The sequence below is a fragment of the Carcharodon carcharias genome, chromosome 15 (genome assembly GCF_017639515.1).
Source record: "Carcharodon carcharias isolate sCarCar2 chromosome 15, sCarCar2.pri, whole genome shotgun sequence".
Lineage (NCBI taxonomy): Eukaryota > Metazoa > Chordata > Chondrichthyes > Lamniformes > Lamnidae > Carcharodon > Carcharodon carcharias.
This window is the reverse complement of record NC_054481.1, coordinates 22,143,404-22,163,873: the sequence shown is the minus strand read 5'-3', so window position 1 is coordinate 22,163,873 and position 20,470 is coordinate 22,143,404. Positions and strand designations below refer to the sequence as shown.

The 20,470-nt window shown below is 45.8% G+C and overlaps 1 protein-coding gene across 1 annotated transcript in view; it reads left to right on the top strand.

The window, feature by feature from the left end:
• LOC121287741 (ras-related protein Rab-26-like) overlaps positions 1–20,470 on the top strand; it is a 351,705-nt gene that overhangs the window by 220,606 nt on the left and 110,629 nt on the right. Inside the window, exon 5 of the mRNA XM_041205625.1 lies at positions 17,432–17,484. Coding sequence (XP_041061559.1) covers positions 17,432–17,484 — 53 coding nt within the window. The remainder of the gene's footprint in view (positions 1–17,431; positions 17,485–20,470) is intronic.

The following is a 20,470-nucleotide window of genomic DNA, read 5'->3' as shown; positions in this document are numbered from 1 at the left end:
GCATTGGAATTCATATACCACATTACTCATTTGTGTGATAATTGGAATGTCTTTTTGGCTTGACAGCAGCACCCTGTTAGTGGCGAATACCACTCATGTTGCTTCTGCATAGTGGAAGCGTGAAACAGCTAGCTTCACCTGTCTTTCAAATTTTTGAGATACCTTGCTCTTCCAGGGTAACCTGAGGTAGACTGGGCACTTTTCAGGGCCGAAATTGACAGCCTTAGGCCCGTTCATGAGTTTGTGAGATATAAAATGCAAAATGATCTGATCAGGGTAGCCATTATCCTGCAGAATTCCTTTGATGTTCCTATTTCAGCATCTAGCTTGCATGGTGAGTGCAAGATGAAAAGCTTCGACAAAAAAATCTTTTTTCAGCAATAATAAGATGTCCCAAGGCACTTCAACCAGCACTGTCAACAAAATTTGACACCGAGCCATATAAGGACAGGTGACCAAAAGTTTGGTCAAAGAGGTACCATTGATCGTGGTGAATAAGTTGACCATTGAAGCCGGAAAAGATCCTTCCAAAAACGCCAAGTATAAAATGTGAACTGCCGGTGTTGGTTTAGGTGGTCGCCATTTTCAATCGTGAAAAAATCATAAAACCGGTAATTCAAATTAAATCAATGTTACACATTTTATTATATGAATGAATTGTACAAAGGTGCCTTTAACCGCAATCAAAATGTTTTAAAAACCATCAAGCTCATTATCTTCATCATCATCTGCCAGAAAGAGTTCATTGAATTCATTCTGAGTCACTTTGGCTATGCCCTCTTCTTAAGGATCCCACTCTGGATCAGATTTGGTGTTTTTAAATGGCCTCTTTCTGTGTTGTAACAATTCTGTGATTTTCATTCCATAAAGCGACTACACCATGTAACTGTTGCTCTGAGACCTTTGCTGGATTTGCGGTTTAGTTTGGCCAAATTAAGTGCATGCATACGCATTGCATTTCTGGTGACGGTGTAACTATTACTGTGATTTTTGAGGACCCACCCCAATACATGCTTCTCAGGATCAGCCCAGTGGCTGATCCCTGTTCTCGTGACACAATTGCTCTTGGGCATCTTCTTCAGGGCAGACTGCTTCTTCTTTTGTTCTCGCACCAGTTTTTTTCACTAACTCCCAGCCCCTTCGCTATAGCACAGTTATTTGACGAGTTAACAAACATTATGACGTACAGCTTAAAGCCTGTTTCATACTTGATTTTTTTGCCGGTGGGCCCATTTTACCTTCGTCGGTCGCCAGGTGCAGTCTGCTGTGTGGGTGTGTCCTAAACTCCCATGCATCTTCTTGGCTACATGGCCTGTATTTCCTCGATCCCAGGTGGCGAATTATAAGGTGAGTATAGCATTTCTTAGCAGAAAAACAGGGGGGTCAACGTATGTCCCAAGTATAGGCCTAAATATGAATTTTGGCAAATGGGGTTGTCTTATATGCTGGGTCGATGTTACAACATGGTAGGTCTTAGGAGAGTCTTAAAGCAAGAGAGAGGGATAGAGAGGCAGAGAGATTCTGGGAGGGGATTCAAGAGCTTAGCACCTTGTTAGCTGTAGGCTCAGCCACCAATTTTGGAGCGATTAAAATCGAGAGCTCAAGAGTGTAGAATTGGAGGATCACAGGGACCTTGTGAGGGCTGGGGAAGATCACAGCTTTCCTCATAGGTATAAACAGAGCTCAGTTGTAGCCACACTTGCACTCCTTGTCAGACACCGGTTTATTTTCTTCTGTCTTTGACCAAGTTTTTCGTTATCTGCTGTGTTTAAGCCTGAGTGACTATCTCTTCATTTTTGCTTTTGTAGCCCCATCATTTAAGGGGCCTCTCAAGTCAGTGAGCATTCCTGATGGTCCACTTAAACTGTTCCGTTACATCAGCGTGAAGTAATTTTAATTAGGCAGCAGCACTAAACACACACGGTGTAAATCGGGTGCTGAGGCCTGCAGTGATCATAGCAAGGAAAGCTGAGTCTCTGCCCTTTAGCTCCTGTTTTGCTCCTATATCAGTGCGGCAACGTTTTCAATTTAAAAAATCTAATCTCAAGTTTAAATCCCTGTGTGGCCTCACCCTTCCCTACCTCTCTGACTTCCTCTAGCCCTCCGACCCTCCGAGATATCTGCAGGCCTACAATCCTAGGCTTTTGCACATCCCCGACTTCCATTGCTCCACTGTTGGTGGCTGTGCTTTCAGCTGTCTGGCCCCTAAGCTCTGGAATTCCCACCTTAAACGTCTCCCTCTCTCCACCTCACTCGTCTCCTCAAATTGTTCATTAACACCTACCTCTTTTGACCCAAGCTTTTGGACATCTGCCCTAATATCTCCTTACGTGGCTCAGTGTAAAACTTTATGTGAAATTGCAACTATGGAGTATCGGGATGTTTTGCTGCGTTAAAACACTATATAAAGGGCCTAGCACCTGTTTTAAGCTGTTGCCTGAGATACTAAAAAATGGAACCAACGAATTTAGCATTAGGCCAAATGCCTGTGCTGAATGACTGCCAGCTGTCCCACTGCTAAATTGGTGTGCATTCTGCTAGTTGTATGCATGTGAAATATCCACTACATACACAAAATTCAACCCTAAGTACTTCAAATCCATTGAAAGTCCGTAATATTCAATAGAAAAGATAGGTTAGAATTCACCTATCTACAATGTCAGCCATGGCTCAGTGGGTAGCACTCCTGCCTTAGAAGATTGTGGTTCAAGTCCCGCTCCAGACACTTAAACTGACACTCGCAGTGCAGTCCTGAAGTTGCGAAAGGAGCTTTCTAAATGCAAGTCTTCAACCTCCTGTGGCTTTGCTCATTGCAAGTTGGAGGATGTGCTGCTGTCTAACAATGGGGTTTTTTTACCCTGCATGCAGACTAATATTAATTCATATGATGGTGTTGCAGAAGAGTGAAAGGAAATGTGGCTCATTCAAATCTAGGAATATAATTTCTTGCGTCTCTCTGCAATCTGTTTATGGGGGGGATACAGTGGCATAGTGATAATGCGACTGGACTAGAACTCCAGAAATCCAGGCTAATGCTCTGTGGACATGGGTTCAAATCCCACTATTGCAGCTGGTGGAATCAAAATTTAATTGATAAAATTTGGAATTGAAAGCCAGTCTCCTTAATAGTGACAATGAAACTATCATTGATTATTGTGAAAACCCAGCTAGCGTCCCTTTAGGGAAGGGACTTTGCCACCCTTACCTGGCCCGGCCTGTACGTAACTCCAGAACCACAGCAGTGTGGTTGATTCTTAAGTGCCCTCTGAAATGGCCTAGTAAGCAACTCAGTTCCTTGTCAGCGATGCCCACATCCCATGAAAGAATAAAGGAAAAAATCTCTTTCCTTCCACTTTGTAGTGAGGCTGCGACCGACAGGCTGAGTTTCAAGCAGTTAATGAGTTGCGGGCTGTCAGGTGCATTCTGCTCCAAGCAACAGATTCGTTCATCATTGTTAAACAATACCAACGTTAATATGCATTGGCAACTTTCTTTCCCTCAAACATATTAGAGATCTGTCAGTCAGCCAGGTGACTCTGCTGCAGTTGGTCAGAGTGCGCAACTCAAACAAACATCTGCAGGGTTAGATGTCATCAAATGTCGGATGAATTGTAACTCATGTTTAAAATAAAATTAATATTGTTCACCTTTTTAATCCACTTAATTCAACAAAAACAACGCAAAGTAATATTTCTTTAAATCTGATCTTGCTCCGAATGTTTCATTAATAACTAACTTGTTGCTTGTGGAAGTGCAGCAGTTATAAATCACAGGGCTGATATATGTGTCACACTCATTTAAAAATCTCATTTGTATCCCTGGTTGATGCTCAACGCCTTATTAACTGACTGCGGCTGCAAGTCTTTTTTTTTTCACGCCTTCTCAAAAAGCTTTGACATGCATTCCTTGTCATATTTACATGATTCAATAAAACAGCTCAAGTACAATTGTACAACATGGTTTTGTTGCCTTTCCATCGAATTCCCTTCACGCTCATTGCTTTGTGGCAGCAAACATGGCTGGAGCCATAGAGACTGGAAGCACTTTGCCAGCGCAGATGGGGAAAGGTTTAGCTGCGTGTCCCCAATTACTCAAAACGACTCAACAACAGAAGAGGCAGCTGCATTGGCATTTACAGAGTTTGCAAATGTACTCACACGTGGTGGTACCAAGTTTACATGCGACCGCCTTCTCAAGGGCAATTAGGGATGGACAATAAATGCTGCCCTTTGACGCTGACTGCTCACAACCCCATAACGAATAAAAAAAGTGAAAGACTTTGTCCGGGATTTTCCGGTCCCGCCCGCGGCGGCCGGGAGGGGAAAATATTGCAGAAGCGAGAAACTCAGTTTCCCATCGGCGTGAAAACAGGCTGCAATCGTCCACTCCTGCCCTCGATAGCAACATGCTTTTCTCACCCCGCCATGTTGGGAGCACTATTTGAATATGTCAGAATATCTCGAATGCCTATTATCAAGGCAGCTGACCAGTGTCACGCCCCCATGCTGGGTCAGAAGGCCACACTGCCGTCTAACTAGACCGGTGTGATTCACAACGCATATAAGCGACCTGCGCCTGGTGACCTGCATTTCATTTGTGACTCCAAGGGTTGTCCGCTTACCTTGCATCATGCAGCGCTTGCGGCACCTTGGACTCTGCACTGGTTTCACAGCCAGCACCACTTTCCTTCGAGCAGTGGGAGAATGGTTCCAGAGGCAAAGCTCTATATACAAGACCAGGCGTAAGGCGGGCGTGGGTTGTAATGTGCTGCAGGGCAAGGGCTTGACTGCAGGGGAGGGTGGGTAGAAGACAAGGCAGAGGCAAGGGAAGGGGCTGCAAGGCAAGGCACAACTGGTGGCAGGGGGAGGACAAGACAGAGGCAAGGGAAGGGGCTGGAGGGCAAGAGCTTGACTGGGGAATGTTGCACTCGGACACATGACTGGGCAGGTTGTGGGGAAGCATGCCCTGGGCCAGAATTAGGAAAGATCGTCACTTACAGAGGGATATAAGCAAGTTGGAGCCAGAGTGGGAGGATTGCAGAGTGAAGAAGTGCTTCAGCCTACATTGCTGAGTTTCCAAAGACAGTCCTTGCCTCAGTCCAGGGAGGAGGAAAGCATGTCAGTCCATTGTCAATCGTGCCCAACATAGTGTGTGCAGGGCATGGTCATCACCTCATGCACAGTAGTCCGGCGGGGGGTTTCTGGCATATTACTCAGTCGCAGATGGTACAGTCAAAGTCAGGGGAGGCATTTACAGCTGTATATGGGGAACAGGTAATGAAGGGATGGGCACCTGATGGCCTCATGCTAATGGGGGTGGGTTCCCATATGTGATGGTACAGTAGACCTAAAGATGCAGATGGATACAGTCTACATGGGGCATAGGCACATATACCCCAAATGGCTCGGGATTAACACAGGTATGTCAAGGACAATTACAATGGGATCAAGGATTACAGGAGGAGGACGACTGACCATAATAGGAGGGAGGGAAAGTGAACATCATGCTCCTCCAGGATGATGGGATGGATTTCCATAGCCACAAGGGAAGGTTGAAGCTGGTCTGGAAATAAAACCTCAGAACCACCATCTTGGAACCTCAAGCAATGACGCAGCAGAAAGTGAAACTAAGAAAAAAATCGCTGCTGGGAAGGGCTGTTAGGGTTTCTAAGGGGAGTAAATCACAGCACTGGGGGAGGCGCACCCATCTGGAATCTGTATTACCACATGAGGAGGAATACTTGGCTGAGACAGGTTAGGAGCAGCTCAATAAGTATAGAGGCAATCTGGAACCTTTGACATAATAGCACATTTTCATGCGAGATTAATTCTGATGGCATTCCAATCATCGATCTCCTCAGAACCTTGCAGCTGCCAGGTTCAGAGATGGGAGCTCCCAGGCCCCCTCACAGGGCATGTGTATTCCAAAGGATGTAGTCATAGAGTCCACTGAATGAGTAATTTATCGCCTTGAATAAATGCAGGACATCCAAGCGCCTGGTCAGATCCATCTCATAGCAGTAGGCCTTATGAGATGGAGCCTGGGACAGGGTGCAGGTTGCTGGGGGGAAGCATATTATGACACTGAGGGCGGACTTTGTGATGGCCGGGATCATATTGGCTAATAGGCGCCTAGACTGTAACCAAGCCCTTGAGCCCACGAGTCAGTGACAGAAAGAGAACCTTTGGAGGCAGATGCTCAGTCAGGTCTTTCTTTCAATGTTCCTGCAGAGAGGAAGCCTTCAAGAAGATGGAGGGTGCATTTAATGTTGCCTACAGGCAGGCAGGAGGAAGGGCGGAGAAGAATGCTTTGGCGGTACCAGGCTCGCCAAAGGGAGGAGCTTCACCCTGAAGAGCAAGGGCCAGCAGAGCCCCCTTTAGACCCAGATGATGACCCACAGAACCGTTGCACATAGGTGCCTCTCAAGACCGAGCGTGTACTGAAGACGCATGTCATTCCTCCAGATGAGCGAAAATCAGTGTCATCGATACCTCCTCATGTCCCGGTGGCTCACTTCTGCCATGTTCTCCATGAGCTGACACCGCGGGGACTGGGAGAATATCCTTCGCCAGTGGCTCTGAAAACCACTGCCACTCTCAACTACGAGTGGCTCGTACCAGGTCTCGACTGGGGACCTCTGTGGGATCTCTCAAGCTAGCCAGGCAGCAAGAGCACTGGTCTTTGCTGCTATTTCAGATTCCCATGGGTGCAGGGTGCCATTGGCTGCACTCACGTGGCTAGAAGAACTCCCTGGCGACAGGCAATGCAATACATCAACAGGAAAGGCAACAGTGTGCAGCTGGTCTGCGACCACCAGAAACACATCACACAAGTTTGTGCAAAATATCCAGGAAGCTGCCATGACTCCTACATTTTTGTAGATTGCAGATCCCGGACATCTTCCAGGGTTGGCTCCGCGGTGACAAAGGCTACCCGCAAAGGACATGGCTGATGACACCCATCCGATGGCCACAAGCTCCAGCTGAGGGAAGGTACAACGATGCTCATTCCGGCACTCAAACACTGGTAGAGCAAACCATTGGCACCTTGAAGATGCTATTCCGATGCCTCAACAGATCTGGCGGAGCACTCCAGTATACTCCCCAGAGGGTCTCACGGATCATTGTAGTTTGCTGCACCCTGCACAACCTGGCGCTTCAAAGGGAGGAGAACCTGCCCGATGCCAAGATGGAGGAGATGCACGTCTCTTCCTTTGACGAGGACATCGAGTAGGATGAGGATGATGAGGTCAAGGAAGCTTAGGCTGCAGGGAAAGAAGCCATAGCATGGGCCAGTCGAGGCAGTCGTGAATGTGAGGCTTTCATAGCCACCAGATTCCATGAGAATGATGATGAGTAGCAGTGCTTATCCTGTTGGAGCAGTGTCCCTCATGATGAGCCCATATCACCACCAATGTGGCTAGTCTTCTCAACCTTCCTCTTCATTCTGAGATTGAGTATTATACATTTTGCTCACCATGTCCTCATCCTTTGAAGGATGATGAAGATCAGGAACTTGTGTCCTTGTTGAGATGAGGTGCCAACTGCAGGAGGTCGTTCCGGCATCACACAACAGAAGGTGCTGCCTTTTCAAGTGTCTCTCCAGCACCTCAGTCATTAAGGCAGCCTACAAGAGGCAGGAGTTGCAATGCAGTCCTCAGTGGACTCATGGCATAGTTCCTTCAGTCTGATAAAGCAGCTCAAGGAGATCCATTTCCAGCAACAGAAAAACGCCTTACGTTTCACTTTGATGGTGATACTGCAAGGCCACACGTGGGCCAAGGCAGGCGAGGTCATTCAACAGGTGTTAACGCTTCTTCAAAGCACCCAGTCCTTAGTGTTACCTTAAGCCCATTACATTGAGACCCTCCACTCTCAGTTAAAGATGCAGGGTTCCAGTTAGCCTGATCTTTCAATGAACATAGAGCACCTCACGATGACCACCTTCACACATTTGCCTGACAGACATGAAAAAAAATCCTTTTCGACACCATCAGTTTCCCACATTGGTCAGCCCTGGCACTTTGGAGCCCAAAAATGCAGTCACGCCATGGATCCCTCAAGGTTCCGCTTCATTGATAATAGAGAACACACATCAGCTGCATTACATCCTCACTCCCAGCCCATTTCTGCCCTGAGCCTTTGTCTTCCCATCAAACTAACATATGAGCACTGAGACCATGTTCAATGTTTCCATCGACTGCAACACATCTCCATTTGGATGTAGCATTGCTGAGCTCAGCGAGTGTTTAGGGGAGGGGAAGCTAAGCTGAATGAATGGGCCAGTGCCACATTCCTTCTCTTTAACGATAGCCTTGTGGATGCTATGCAGATGACTCCAAGTTGCAACATTGTAGCTTTGAGTGCCAGGACAAAATTGTGCCCGTGAAGGACAGAGCACCGGCACATTGAGGTGGGAAGTGTGCACGCCTATTGGTCAGCTCAGCAGGTGTACACTTGTACAGTCGACAACACACATGGCTGGCAGGAGCGCAGCCGACCTCTGAGTGTGGACTTATAGATTGCAAACTCTCACTGATGACAGAGAGCATGGGATTCAAGGGGAGAATTTTCTCCCTGTCGTTGGGGTGGGGTGGGGGGGGGGTGGTGGTGGGGGGCTGAGCGGGTGCAGGTGGGTGAGCAGCCGATTGCCGCCCGCGATCGGTTATGCGCTGCCATTTTACATGATGCGCACCTGGAAGCGCTGAGCACACCCTGTGCGGGCGGGGGGAGAGTAGGCTGAGTTGGGGCCTGTGCTCTTTCGCGCACACATGCGAAAGAGTGCAGAAATCTCCCTGAAGCACCGAGCTGCCTCAGGGAGATTAATTTGACTGTCAAAAACTTGAGTTAAAAAAAATAAAATTTTTAAGACATGTCCCCTCAAGTGACAATGTCACATGAGCTGGGACATGTCAATAAACTTTAATAAAAAGTTTTATTCAATTTATGAACACTGCCTGTGGATGAGGTTTCATGGTAAATGTGAAGGCTGCCTGGGCTTATGGTTGGATGGGCAACTCAGTTAATTACTTTAATTCGTTTTTAAGTGGCCTTAATAGGTCTTTGATAGTTCGGCGGGTGCCTAGCCGACTCTCATGTGTGTCTGGCGAACTGAAGATCTGAATGATGCGCAGTGACATCAGGAAGCACGCCCAGCGTCACCACGTGGCATTTTACACGTCAGCAAACGGGGCCCACCCCCCCACACACCAACCCGAAGATTCTGGCCCAAGGAAAGATTACTCTTCTCCATGCACATCCACATCTCTCCTTCTACACTACACCTTCACCTTTCCACAGCACAGACGAGCCGGGGGACTACATGAGCCGGCACCTTAGACAGCCAGGAGTGAACATCACTTGAACCTGCAACATGCATGTCGACGAGATGCCTTGCACAGGCACACTTTACATTGAGGGTGAGGCATCACTGATGTCGGGGATGAACTGAGGAGGGACACACATTGTGATGAGGTGGCTGCACACAACATCGACCAGAGGCACATGATGCAAAATCTGTGATAACTGGGGGGAGGGAACACGGTGTGACACCTGATCGAGCACACCACAACTCAGCACACAGAAGAGGTGTGCACAAGAGGAGATGTGGAATGGGTGCAATTCTACTTATATTGGTGGAAAGTATATACATGCGGTGAACACCGGTTCCACCACTGTGCTCCTAATCCGCTGCGTCTTGGTGCATCTCCGACATCCTGACTGCCAAGCCCTGTTGTCTGTGATGATGGGTGTCCTCCGAAGGGCCGAGACTTGGAGGGACCCGGGCAACTTTGGGTCTCCTGCTGTGGGGCAGGTGCACCCTCAACGGCCTGTCGAGCTGGAGGTGATGGGGTCACAGGCAGAGGGGGTTGGGCATGCCCAGAGTCACCTGGATGGGAGGCCCTGGAGTGTCCAGCTGCTGGTCCTCATCTCTATGGGTGCCCGAGGGCCCCTGGCTGACTCCTTGAGGAGAAGAGGCACCTGGAGTGAGACCTAGGTGCCCTGGCCTCCTCTCGTATAGCCACTGGTGAGTGCCACAGATGTCTACAGTGATGGAGTGCAACTCCTGCAGCAGCACAGGCACTATGTCCTGAACCATGGTCTCCATGACATCCGTCATCCTACCAGTATTGACCTTGGTGCACTGGCATGCTAGCACTATTGCCTCAGACTGAATGGAGGCAGACTCCTCCATTGTGCGTTGCATTCTGTGGAATGCAGCTGACAACCCTGCCTGATATTCCCGTCTCTATTGCTGCTGCTCCAACGTCTGCATTAAGACCTGAGTCCACAGACTCGTCATCTGGCTCAGCAGAATCCTGGCCTCCAGCAGCCCTCCGAGTGTCAGTGACCACGGGTGTCCCTGCCTCCGCCTGCTTGGACCAGAGTCTGTGCTGTGCTTACCGGATTGTGACACCCAGTCTGGATGTAGATCTGGGTCCCACCATGGTGTGTGTCTGCGCTGGTGGAGGATGTGGGTGAGCGCTGTGACAGGTCTTCCACAAGTGGGTCCTCAAAATCCTCATTCGAAGTTTCTTCAGGGCTGGAAATGAGGGGCTGGCTCCAGGTGTCTCTGGGGCGCTTGCTGTGGTGTCCATGAAAGAGAGTAGAGATAAATAGTGCATGGCAACAGACTCCAAGACATAACATTGCATTCATAGTCTTGCTGTCTGGAGGATCATCTGGTGCAGGGTCCTCAGTTGGGTGTGTGCCACCGACTTCACCGTCACTGCAGGCACGGTCCTGGTCCTCTCCGGTCAGGTATACTGTGCGTTCCTCATGCTGAGTGAGGGTCATGATATCAGGCATCCTGCCGCTGGTCTGGGACCTTATTATGGGTGAATTTGGCCTGCATGAAGACAGATGGAGAGAATGTGAGCAGGCAGCGTGTCAAGACAGAGGATAAGGATGCCCGCCTTGTGTGGGTGCTGATAGTTGCTGTGTACGGGATGAGGATACGAACTATACAGGACGTGAGCCTGGGTGGAGATGTCAGGATGTGTGTGTGAGAATAAGTGGCAATGTCCCTTGTGCTGCTGGTATGTGAGATCCCTGTGGACAGTCATCCTGTGAATGTACGCGGGGCTGGTGAGAGTGTGAACTGAGAGGGGTAAGAAGGTTGACTTACCCAGGCTGCGTGGATGAGATCGTTCATCCATTTGTGGCACTATATCCCTGTTCTCCTGCAGGCTGAGATGGCGCTCACCACCACAGACACCTGCTCCTGAGCCAGGTTGGTGACCTTGTGGGACCTCCGCCTGCCACCCCCAGGGTAGAGGAGTCCATGGTGGGACTCAACAGCGTCCGGAAGGTGCCCCAGCGAGGCCTCACTAAACTTGGGGGCTGCACTCTTCCTGCTTTTGGGGGCCATCTCTCGCCTGGAGCATTCCTGGGCTGCAGACGTTGAAAGACCTGTGTCCCTGCGTGGCTCCGCTGAGGTCACGGCGGGCCAGGCAAATCACAGGCTGCCTGCTGGCGAAACAGTGTGTCTCCAGCTGATGAATAGTTAATGAGGTGAGAGGCGGACAATTGGGCACGAAAATGCGCCATTGCGGTTGGCGGGGGGAAAGCCACCTTCCCCGCCCATCACCGCAATTAATCCGCGGAGAGGAAAATCCTGCCCTTTGTGCTTAAAAATACTGTAAAATGATTTAAGAAAGAACTGACATTTCATTGGCAGTTTTCACCATGTCCCAAAGTGCTTTACAGCCAATTAAATACTTTTGGAATGTAAACACTGTTGAAGGGAATGTGGCAGCCAGTTTTTGCACAGTAACTCTCATAAATGGCAGTGTGATAATAACCAGATAACCTGTTTTAGTGGTGTTGATTGAGAGGTATGTGTTGACCAAGACACTGGGAATAACCACCCTTACTTTTTGAAATACTGCAGTGGATTCATTTACATTGTCAAAACAGATATGAATCTTGGTTTAAAATCTCAATAAAAGCTTACATCTCTGACTGTGCTAAGTAACATGCTATGTCTTTTGGGGAAAGAGCAGAGAAGTGGGACTACTTGGATGGCTCCTTCAAACGTCAAGCACAAACACGATGGGCTGAATGGCCTCCTATGTGATTCAATGTGTATGGTAATCTCTCTGCACAAATTGGTGAATGCACCAGCCCTGTGGATGTTATTGAAGATTAGATTGAACAAACAGCACACAATAATGTATAAGAGGCTTAGAATAAGGAAACTTGGCTTCCTCATACCAGTGGAGGATCTGGCACACGTCTATGGTTGCCAGCTCCCTGGGATTGTTCTGGAGTCTCCAGGAATTCAAAATAATCTCCTGCTGAGAGCAATCTGGTTAAAAAGAAATGATAGGGGTATTAAGGGTGCTCTTTTCATTTTCTTTGAAATTAGTCAAGATCTATTGGAGATTGGTGGGGTAATAGGTGCTTTGACTGACAGTTGAGTGTCATCCAATTGTTCATTTTCCAGTTGGTGTGAGAAGGCAGGGCAGTATGAGGATGGACACGTTGGCTGACCAATGAGTGCATGGAACAGATAGAGGTAGGAGGTCATGTAATGAGGCTTTTTTGAATGCATCCAATCTGAGTTGGCAACCCTCCTGGGACCCCACATGTGTGAAACAGAATTGTTATGGCACAGAAGGAAGCCACTTGGCCCTTTGTGTCTGCACTGGCTCTTTGAATGAGCAACTCACCTAGTACCATTCCCCCGCCTTCTCCCCGTAACCCTGCACATTCTTCATTTTCAGGTAACAGTCTAATTCCCTTTTGAATGCTTCAGTTGAACTTGCCGCCACCACACTCTCAGTGCATTCCAAACCCCAACCACCCACTGCGTAAAACAGTTTCTCCCCGTATCACTGTTGCTTCTTTCACTAATTACTTTAAGGCAGCTTGGTTCAGTTCGATCTTGTCAGATGTGTTTTCAGTCTTGAGCAGAAGCAACTTGATTTGAAAGCCCCACACAGCATGAAGATTTTCACCTCATTTTGGTTTCGAACTACCTAATTTAACTTTGTTCCCTGACTGTCGAGGAGAATCGGAGTGATTGCGGGGTGAATTTAGTCTTTCCCCTGAGACCCGACCTTAATTATTTAGCAGCTATTTGTATAATTCAAAGACTTTTAGGCTGCAACGCCTGGGGTCACTGGGAATTATCTTCATCTTCTATTATTTTGTTATTTATTTTTCTTCTGCCTTGTTAATGATCTCCCACAAAGTGCACAGATGGTTGATTTGCCACGTGCAAGTATAGTGAGGTTAGCATCCTATTTGCATTCTCTCAAGATCTTTGTGTTTTTGCACTCCTTACAGATGATTAAAGGAAGCTGAGATGTGACTGTTTGAGTTGAGTCTAAACCAGAATAAATGGCACTTATGTGACTGTCTTGTCCTAGTAAACATCTGGTGATACACCATTAAAGTCACTGACTTGAATTAAGCTCTTCACTAGTTTTTGAATTGAGGACATTTATGTGTAGGACCAAGGCTATTTTGTTTAATATTTTAATGAGGTACTACATTAATTTAGTTCAGCACTTGAAATAGCTTCCAAAGTAATAGTGATGGAAAAATTGAGAGTAATTTTGATTGTGAGTGATATTGGATTAACCGCCTGTTATACTCCTCTCCTGATTCTAATTTGCACTGACTTCACCCAAAGTCAAATTGTCTTTCTTCACAGTGAAAGTGATGGAGTAACAATGGAGGCTCCAGATATCCCTGGAAAGACTAATGACATTAAGGGACTTAGGGATAGTGGAGAAAAACGGCATAGAGGCAGATGATCAGTCATGATCTGTTTGAATGGTGGAGCAGACTTGATGGGCCGAATGGCCCACTCCTCTTATTTCCTATGTTCCTAAGTCCTAACTTGAAGTAAGCCTGACACAATGTGATTAAATCAAGACCGATGGGCAATAGCAAGTTTGGGCATAGAAACTTGTGGATAGTGGGAGCAAGGAACAGCTGATGGAATGGAGTTCCACAATTTGAAAGTCCTAGGAAAGTGTGAATAAAAGCAGAAAATGGTATGATAGGGTCTATTTTGATGAGGAGAATGCAAGAGAGCTCTTGCTCTGATCTGGAGAAGCTAATTGTGATTCTAACTTCAAACATTCCATCATGGTCAAGTCTTTGATTCCTCCCTGTCCTTCCAGAACTTATTTTCCTCAGAATAAAAGCAAAAACTGCTGAAAATACTCAGCAGATCAGGCAACATCTGTGGAGAGAAACAGAGTTAATGTTCCCGGTCGATGACTTTTCATCATCCCTGGCATTGGGGTGTCCACAGGTATCTAGACTTCTGTAACTCTATTATATGCATTCTGTGACACTACTTTCCATACCAGAATCTTTGATATTGTCAACACGCACTGAATTCCTGTTTTAGAAACCATGTTAGTTACCATATATATTTGAATGGGCACTTAAAAGTAACTTCCAAGAAGAAAGCAACCAATATAGAACCCCAAAGTGTACTGGTTCTCAAGAATTGAAAAGGTAGCATTCATGGCAGGGGTCTTGTGGTGCAGTATTAACGTCACTACCTTTGGGCCAGAAGCCCTGGGGTCAAGTCCCACTTCAGGTCTTGATAGCCTTGGAAGGTGTGTTCCTATGGTGGCCAAACAGGTTGAGCATTAACCTGTAAATCCTTCCAATATGCCTGATGGCAGGTGGTGAAGAACAGAAGAGTTTCCTGGTCAGCCATACTGCAGAAGGCAATGGCAAACCACTGCAATACTTTGCCAAGCATAATCATGGACCAATCCAATGGAAGTCTGTGGTCACCATGGTACTTGAAAGAGGAGGAGTGTTCATGGAACTGAAGCTTCCAAAATTAAAAAGAATGAACTTCAAAAAACCTATTAGTCTTTGAATATTGTGTATTGTGAAAAATCAACTGCGTGGTGGAGAGCACTGAAACGCAGAGTGTTTATATAGACAAAGGCTGAATCAGAGTTGGATGTTACCCCTCACCTACAAATCACTTTGAGAGTGCATCCAAGGCAGGTTAATTGCCCTGTTAATTGCATCGTTTCAAACTTAATGACACTTTGCTGATAAAATAGGAAAACCATATGTAAGGGCAGTGGGTTGATTGGCAGCCACTAGCTTTCATTTATGTATTTTGTTGTGCTAAAAAGGTACTTAGAAAATAAACCCTATACTGTATTGTTCAACAGACTGAGCGTGGAATTGGTCTTCACCAGCAGGGCTCATAGGGGATCAGAAACCCGTTTTAAATCCCACCTAATACTCTTTCCCATTGAAGTTAATGAGAAGGAAATGGATGTTGTGAAAGCAGTGGATTCACTGTGAACCTGCTTTACGCTACTTAAGTAGACCAATTTCACTCCCCATATGCATTGCATAAAAAACAAGTGTGATCTCCCTCCAAGACGATCGCTCGAGCCACGCCCCCTCCTTGTGCTCCAGCATGGAGCACTCGGTCAAGCCTCTGAATATACTGCAGCTATCGTCTTCTAAACCTTATCCCCTGCACCAAGCCTAGCAGCCCTGGACCTTGAGCACTGACATCAGTGTCTCTGGCCACACTGTATACGCCCCAACTTATTCCCTGAAAATAAATCGTAAAGCTCTGAAAACATCAGCTGCCAAGATGCCGCTGATGTGAACTTCAATGCATTTGTGTGCATTCCGAGCCTGCTGCCCTATCTATGGTTCAGTATTGGCCAATCACTTCGGTTTCAATGAAACGGAAATCAACTCTGTCTTTTGAAGAGGCAAGGGAGCAAATATACAGCTCATTTGTGGATGAAATTGGTCTTGATTGGATGTGTGAAATAGGATTGATGTAAATTGGAAGTCCATTTACACCTTTCCCAAGTTTTTCTGAGCAAAAGGGAAAAACAACTTTGAAAAATCTATCTTCTGCTATTTCTGCACCTGCTGTGGCTCAGTTGATAGTCTTCTTGCCTCTGAGATAGAGGGTTGTGGGTTCAAGTCCCACTCTAGGACTTGAGTACAGAAATCACAAATAGTGCCCTTGTGCAGTACTGGGGGAGTACTGCGCTGTTGGAAGTGCTATCTCAGATGAGACCCAGGTCCCATCTGTCCTCTGATGTAGATGTAAATAATCCCATAACACTATTTTGAAGAGCAGGGGAATTATCCCTGGCGTCTTGGCTATTATTTATCCCTCAATCAGTATCACACATGTCATTACCATGTCGCTGTTTGTGGGAGCTTGCTGTGCACAAAAAGGCTGTCATGTTACCTACGTTATAAGAGTGTCGACACTTCAAATTTACTTCATTGTCAGTAAAGTCCTTTGAGACGTCTGGTGGCCGCGAATGGTTCTACAGAAATGCAAGTCGTTCTTTTTTTAAATTTCACAAGTCCCACAGGAAATGTCACGTCATTGGTTTTGATGTCACAGGAGCTGGACTACTAGATGCGCTGTTCTTACGTGTGCACACCCTGCTGTTTCAACTCTGTCAAAATACCCTGCATTGAAATAACAGAGGATAAATCAGCAAGGAAATCATACACAAACAATGCAGTACCCTGCAAGGACACAGCCAGCATTTTCTGATACACAGCATTGTAACATCCTGAGTGAGCAGAAGAGTTGGAAATTGATTAAAAGAAATAGCAGGTTCTGTTTTTGAGCTCCTGTGATCACGAAGCTAGTTAATAGCTGTTTGGCTACCCACTGTGCCCAAACCTGGTATTAGTTATAAACAATACTAAGGTTCTGCCCCTTCAGATCTCATTATAATAGGCAGCAGGAGTGATGAACTTCAATTTGAGTGAAGACTGAACAACCGATTGGAACTATAAGTGTTATGATGCAGGAGTCAGCTTCTAAGTCAGGCTGATCTTTGTAATCGGCAGTTGTGTTTCTGTCAGTTTTAAGTGCACAGTTCTAAAAGATTCTCAAGAGAAAGCAGTTAAGGCATTTTTGGATCAATGCCAGATTAGATGTTTGGAAGTAGTTCTCTTCATTCACATATTTCAAAGTTTTGGGATTAGCATTCAGAACCAGTGATTATGTTTAATCAATGGTAGAGTCAGAAAGGCTGCAGGACAGAAGGAGACCATTCAGCCTGTCAAGCCCGTGCTGGCTCTCTGCAAGTGTAGTTTAGCTCATCCCATTCCCTTGCCCTTTCCCTATTGCTGTGCAAATTTTTTCTCATCACTGTTTCCTCCCATTGACTTGGCACCAGATTTAAACTGCAATGGGAAAGGGGGAAACCCACAGAACAAATATCACTAGACCCTTCTGGGCAGCTTTATTCGAGGTCAGCAGCGAGCATCCTTGCTTTGCCATTGACCGCAAAATCCGAGCCATTAAATATTAGTTTTCGTTAGCTTCACGTTTTATGCAAACAAGTCAACTTGACAAAATGCCTATTGTAAGGTTTAGAAGTTAAATCACAACTGATATGAAAGCTTCATTTTATAAACTATTTCCCTTCTCTTCACAGCTCTCTTGCTGCTGTATGATGTCACTAACAAAACATCATTTGACAACATTCAGGTAGGTGGATATGTACATCTAGTGAAAGAAAGAAACAGGTTGGTGCAGAGACTCATGGTTATAGGGTAAGGTATGTACAGCATCCAATGTATGATATTATGGGGTACTCTAGTAAAATGTGAAGCTTATGGAGCTGGCAGCACTAACTGACAAGCATTGTCCTCATAGAAATACATTTTCTGGGTTGGCAGCGTACAAAGTCTGTTCATTGCTCATATTCACCTTGTTAAAGGAGAAAAAATTAACAATTCCTGTTGGAAGGTAAAATAAATGGTCAGCTTGCTAAATTGAAAGTGCACACTCAGTATTTTAAGCCTCGAAGAAACATGGAAGTTATGATGAAAAAATATTATTGTACAACACTTGATACTGAAATTCTTTTTCGAATTTACCAGAAGTTTAAATCCATCAAAATAAACGGATTACCTCCTCTGATAGATAGTGTACTGGCTAGATTCAAACTTTAAGAGTAACACATTGTGCTGTTATCAGACAAGTTCCCAATTTAATGAATATGAAAAGCATGCTTGACTGTCTGGAGGTGTGATATTGGGAGAGATTTGAGAGCTGCTCGCTCAATTTGTTCAGTGCTATTGATTTTATTTAGTGTTGTGATAAAGGAGTGTGACACTTAAGATTTCTTATAGTTGGCTCCTGAGTCAAGCTAAAAGTAACATTTTTAAGGAGCTTGACTTCAGACTGACATAGACAAGCAGTGAATTTTTGATACTTGGCATGCATTGGCACAATGGTACTGGGTACAGCATATCATTTTTCCTATCGGGGAAGGTTAGGGGCAATAAACACTGAACAGAAGGGTGTGTAATTATTAATTATCTTTCACCCAGAATTTTCAGAGCAGAGTTTCGGTGCAAGGGTGGATCACTTCCTAGGCTCCTGTTTAATATTGTCAGTTAACCTGTGTCAGTGAAAGAGATTTTCACCATCTAGTGAAATGATAAGTCATCACATTGGGAAAAGAGAGATGATGGTGCACATATGTGTGACTGGTCCCTTAAAGGTTATTTATCCAGTGCTGGGTGGCCTTGTAGAAATCAACTCAGCTAGTTGTGTGGATCAATCACTGCAACATAATAAAACTGCTCTGGTGGCATTGAGTTAACATTTTGTCTCCTGGACAAAAGGAACTATTTAGTTATCTTTTGCCTGTGGTGTTTTTGACATTTTTCATGAGCGCCCTTTTTCCTCAATATTCAGCGAGTTAGGCAAGAATACCACAATTCCTGTTGAATTGTATACATGGATTTTTTGGGGGTAGTTTTGTTGCAGATCAGCCCCTTCTTGGTGGTGGGAGTGGGGGATTCAATTGGACCCTCTGTGAATGTACAGCATTAGATATGCTGTTTGTGGAAGAATTCACTGCTGCCCGGCTGAGTACATTCTATGCCTTGCATTTAACACCTTAAAGTGTTTCAGTCTGTGACCACAAAAATTAAATGCCATTGTTGTGTAATTTTTTAAAAATTCATTCATGGGATGTGGTTGTTGCTGGCTAGGCAAGCACCTATTGCCGATCCCTCAGTGTCCTTGAGAAGATGGTGGTGAGCTGCCTCCTTGGATCACTGCAGTCCATGTGGCGTAGGTACACCCACAATGCTGTTAGGGAGGGAGTTCCAGGATTTTAATCCAGCGAAAACCAAACTCTATTATTTTTTAGGGGATTTTGTAACCAGCTTCTACTTACGATGAATGCATAATTTGAAAGTGTAGCTGTAAGTTCACTATGTCACCTTCTCCATAAACCTGCAAATCTACAATCATCCAAGCACTCAATGCTCCTCTGGCCTCTTGTCAATCTCCCTCTTCTTCACACCACAATGATGGCTTTGCCTTCAACTGTCTTGGCCATAAGTTCTTGAATTCCCTCCCTAAACCTCTCTGCTTGTCCAGCCCTCTCTCCTCCTTTGTCTTGTATCATCTTGTTTCAGAGTTGAATTTGGTTAGGCTCCTTAGCAGTATTGTTTAACTTTGCCATCTGCTCCATTCTCCCTCCTCCCCTTTCACACAGACACTTACTTCTGCCTCTTACTCTGTTATTCGGATACATTCTTCCTCTTCAGCTGTGTCCCATTCATAGAGAGACAGCCCCCCCAACCCTAACTGGTTAGACATTCTCTCTACCCCCCCACCCTCAACCAATTTATACACATTCCCTCCTCCACTGACACTGACCCACTCTTTCTATTCACAGTGGGGCAGGGTCATCTGATCTTCTGACAGTTCCTGGCATGTTGGGTGGTATTGCACAAAACCAGAGGAGCAAGGGGAGGATTGGGTCCCAGAGTGGTGCTGTGGCATGAGTCCCAGAGCAGGGCTGATCTTGCTCTGCCAACATGGGCAAATATGCAGTGCCTGTAAAATGCTGACTGTCCACCCCTAATATGGCCACTTGCCATGCATGAGGAGGATTTATAATTGTGTAGGACCATGAAGGTGCTGCTCAATGGATCAAATGCCAAGCACAATCATGGTACATGGCTGACAATGAATTCAATGTCATTAGTAAAGGGTAGGGATTTAGTAATGAGACAGCGCTCTCATTCCTCAATTGTGACATGACTGAAGTGAAAGCATGCATCATTGATTGAGAAATAGCTTTAAAGCATAACATCTGGGAATATGAGAGATCTGAGAGATGCCAGACAATGTTCAGATGTCTTTCATTGTCACATTTTAGATTGCACAAGAAATCCAGCTGAATACAATTCTGCTTGGTGGTTGTAACAGGACACTGATTCATTGCTTTTCGCAAATTTTTAGAGCTTCTCTCATTGTGGAACAGCATCATCATAGCTTGAGACTTTATGTGATGTGTGGGAGTTACGAGTTCCTTGTGCTCATAACTCATAATCACTGCCAAAATCTCTCTGTACACTGTAGAATGCAGCCTTACAAGGCTAATTAAACATTAAACCTTAGTCAAGCATCATCGCCAAGGCAGGAAAGTAACGATGTTTCAAATTTA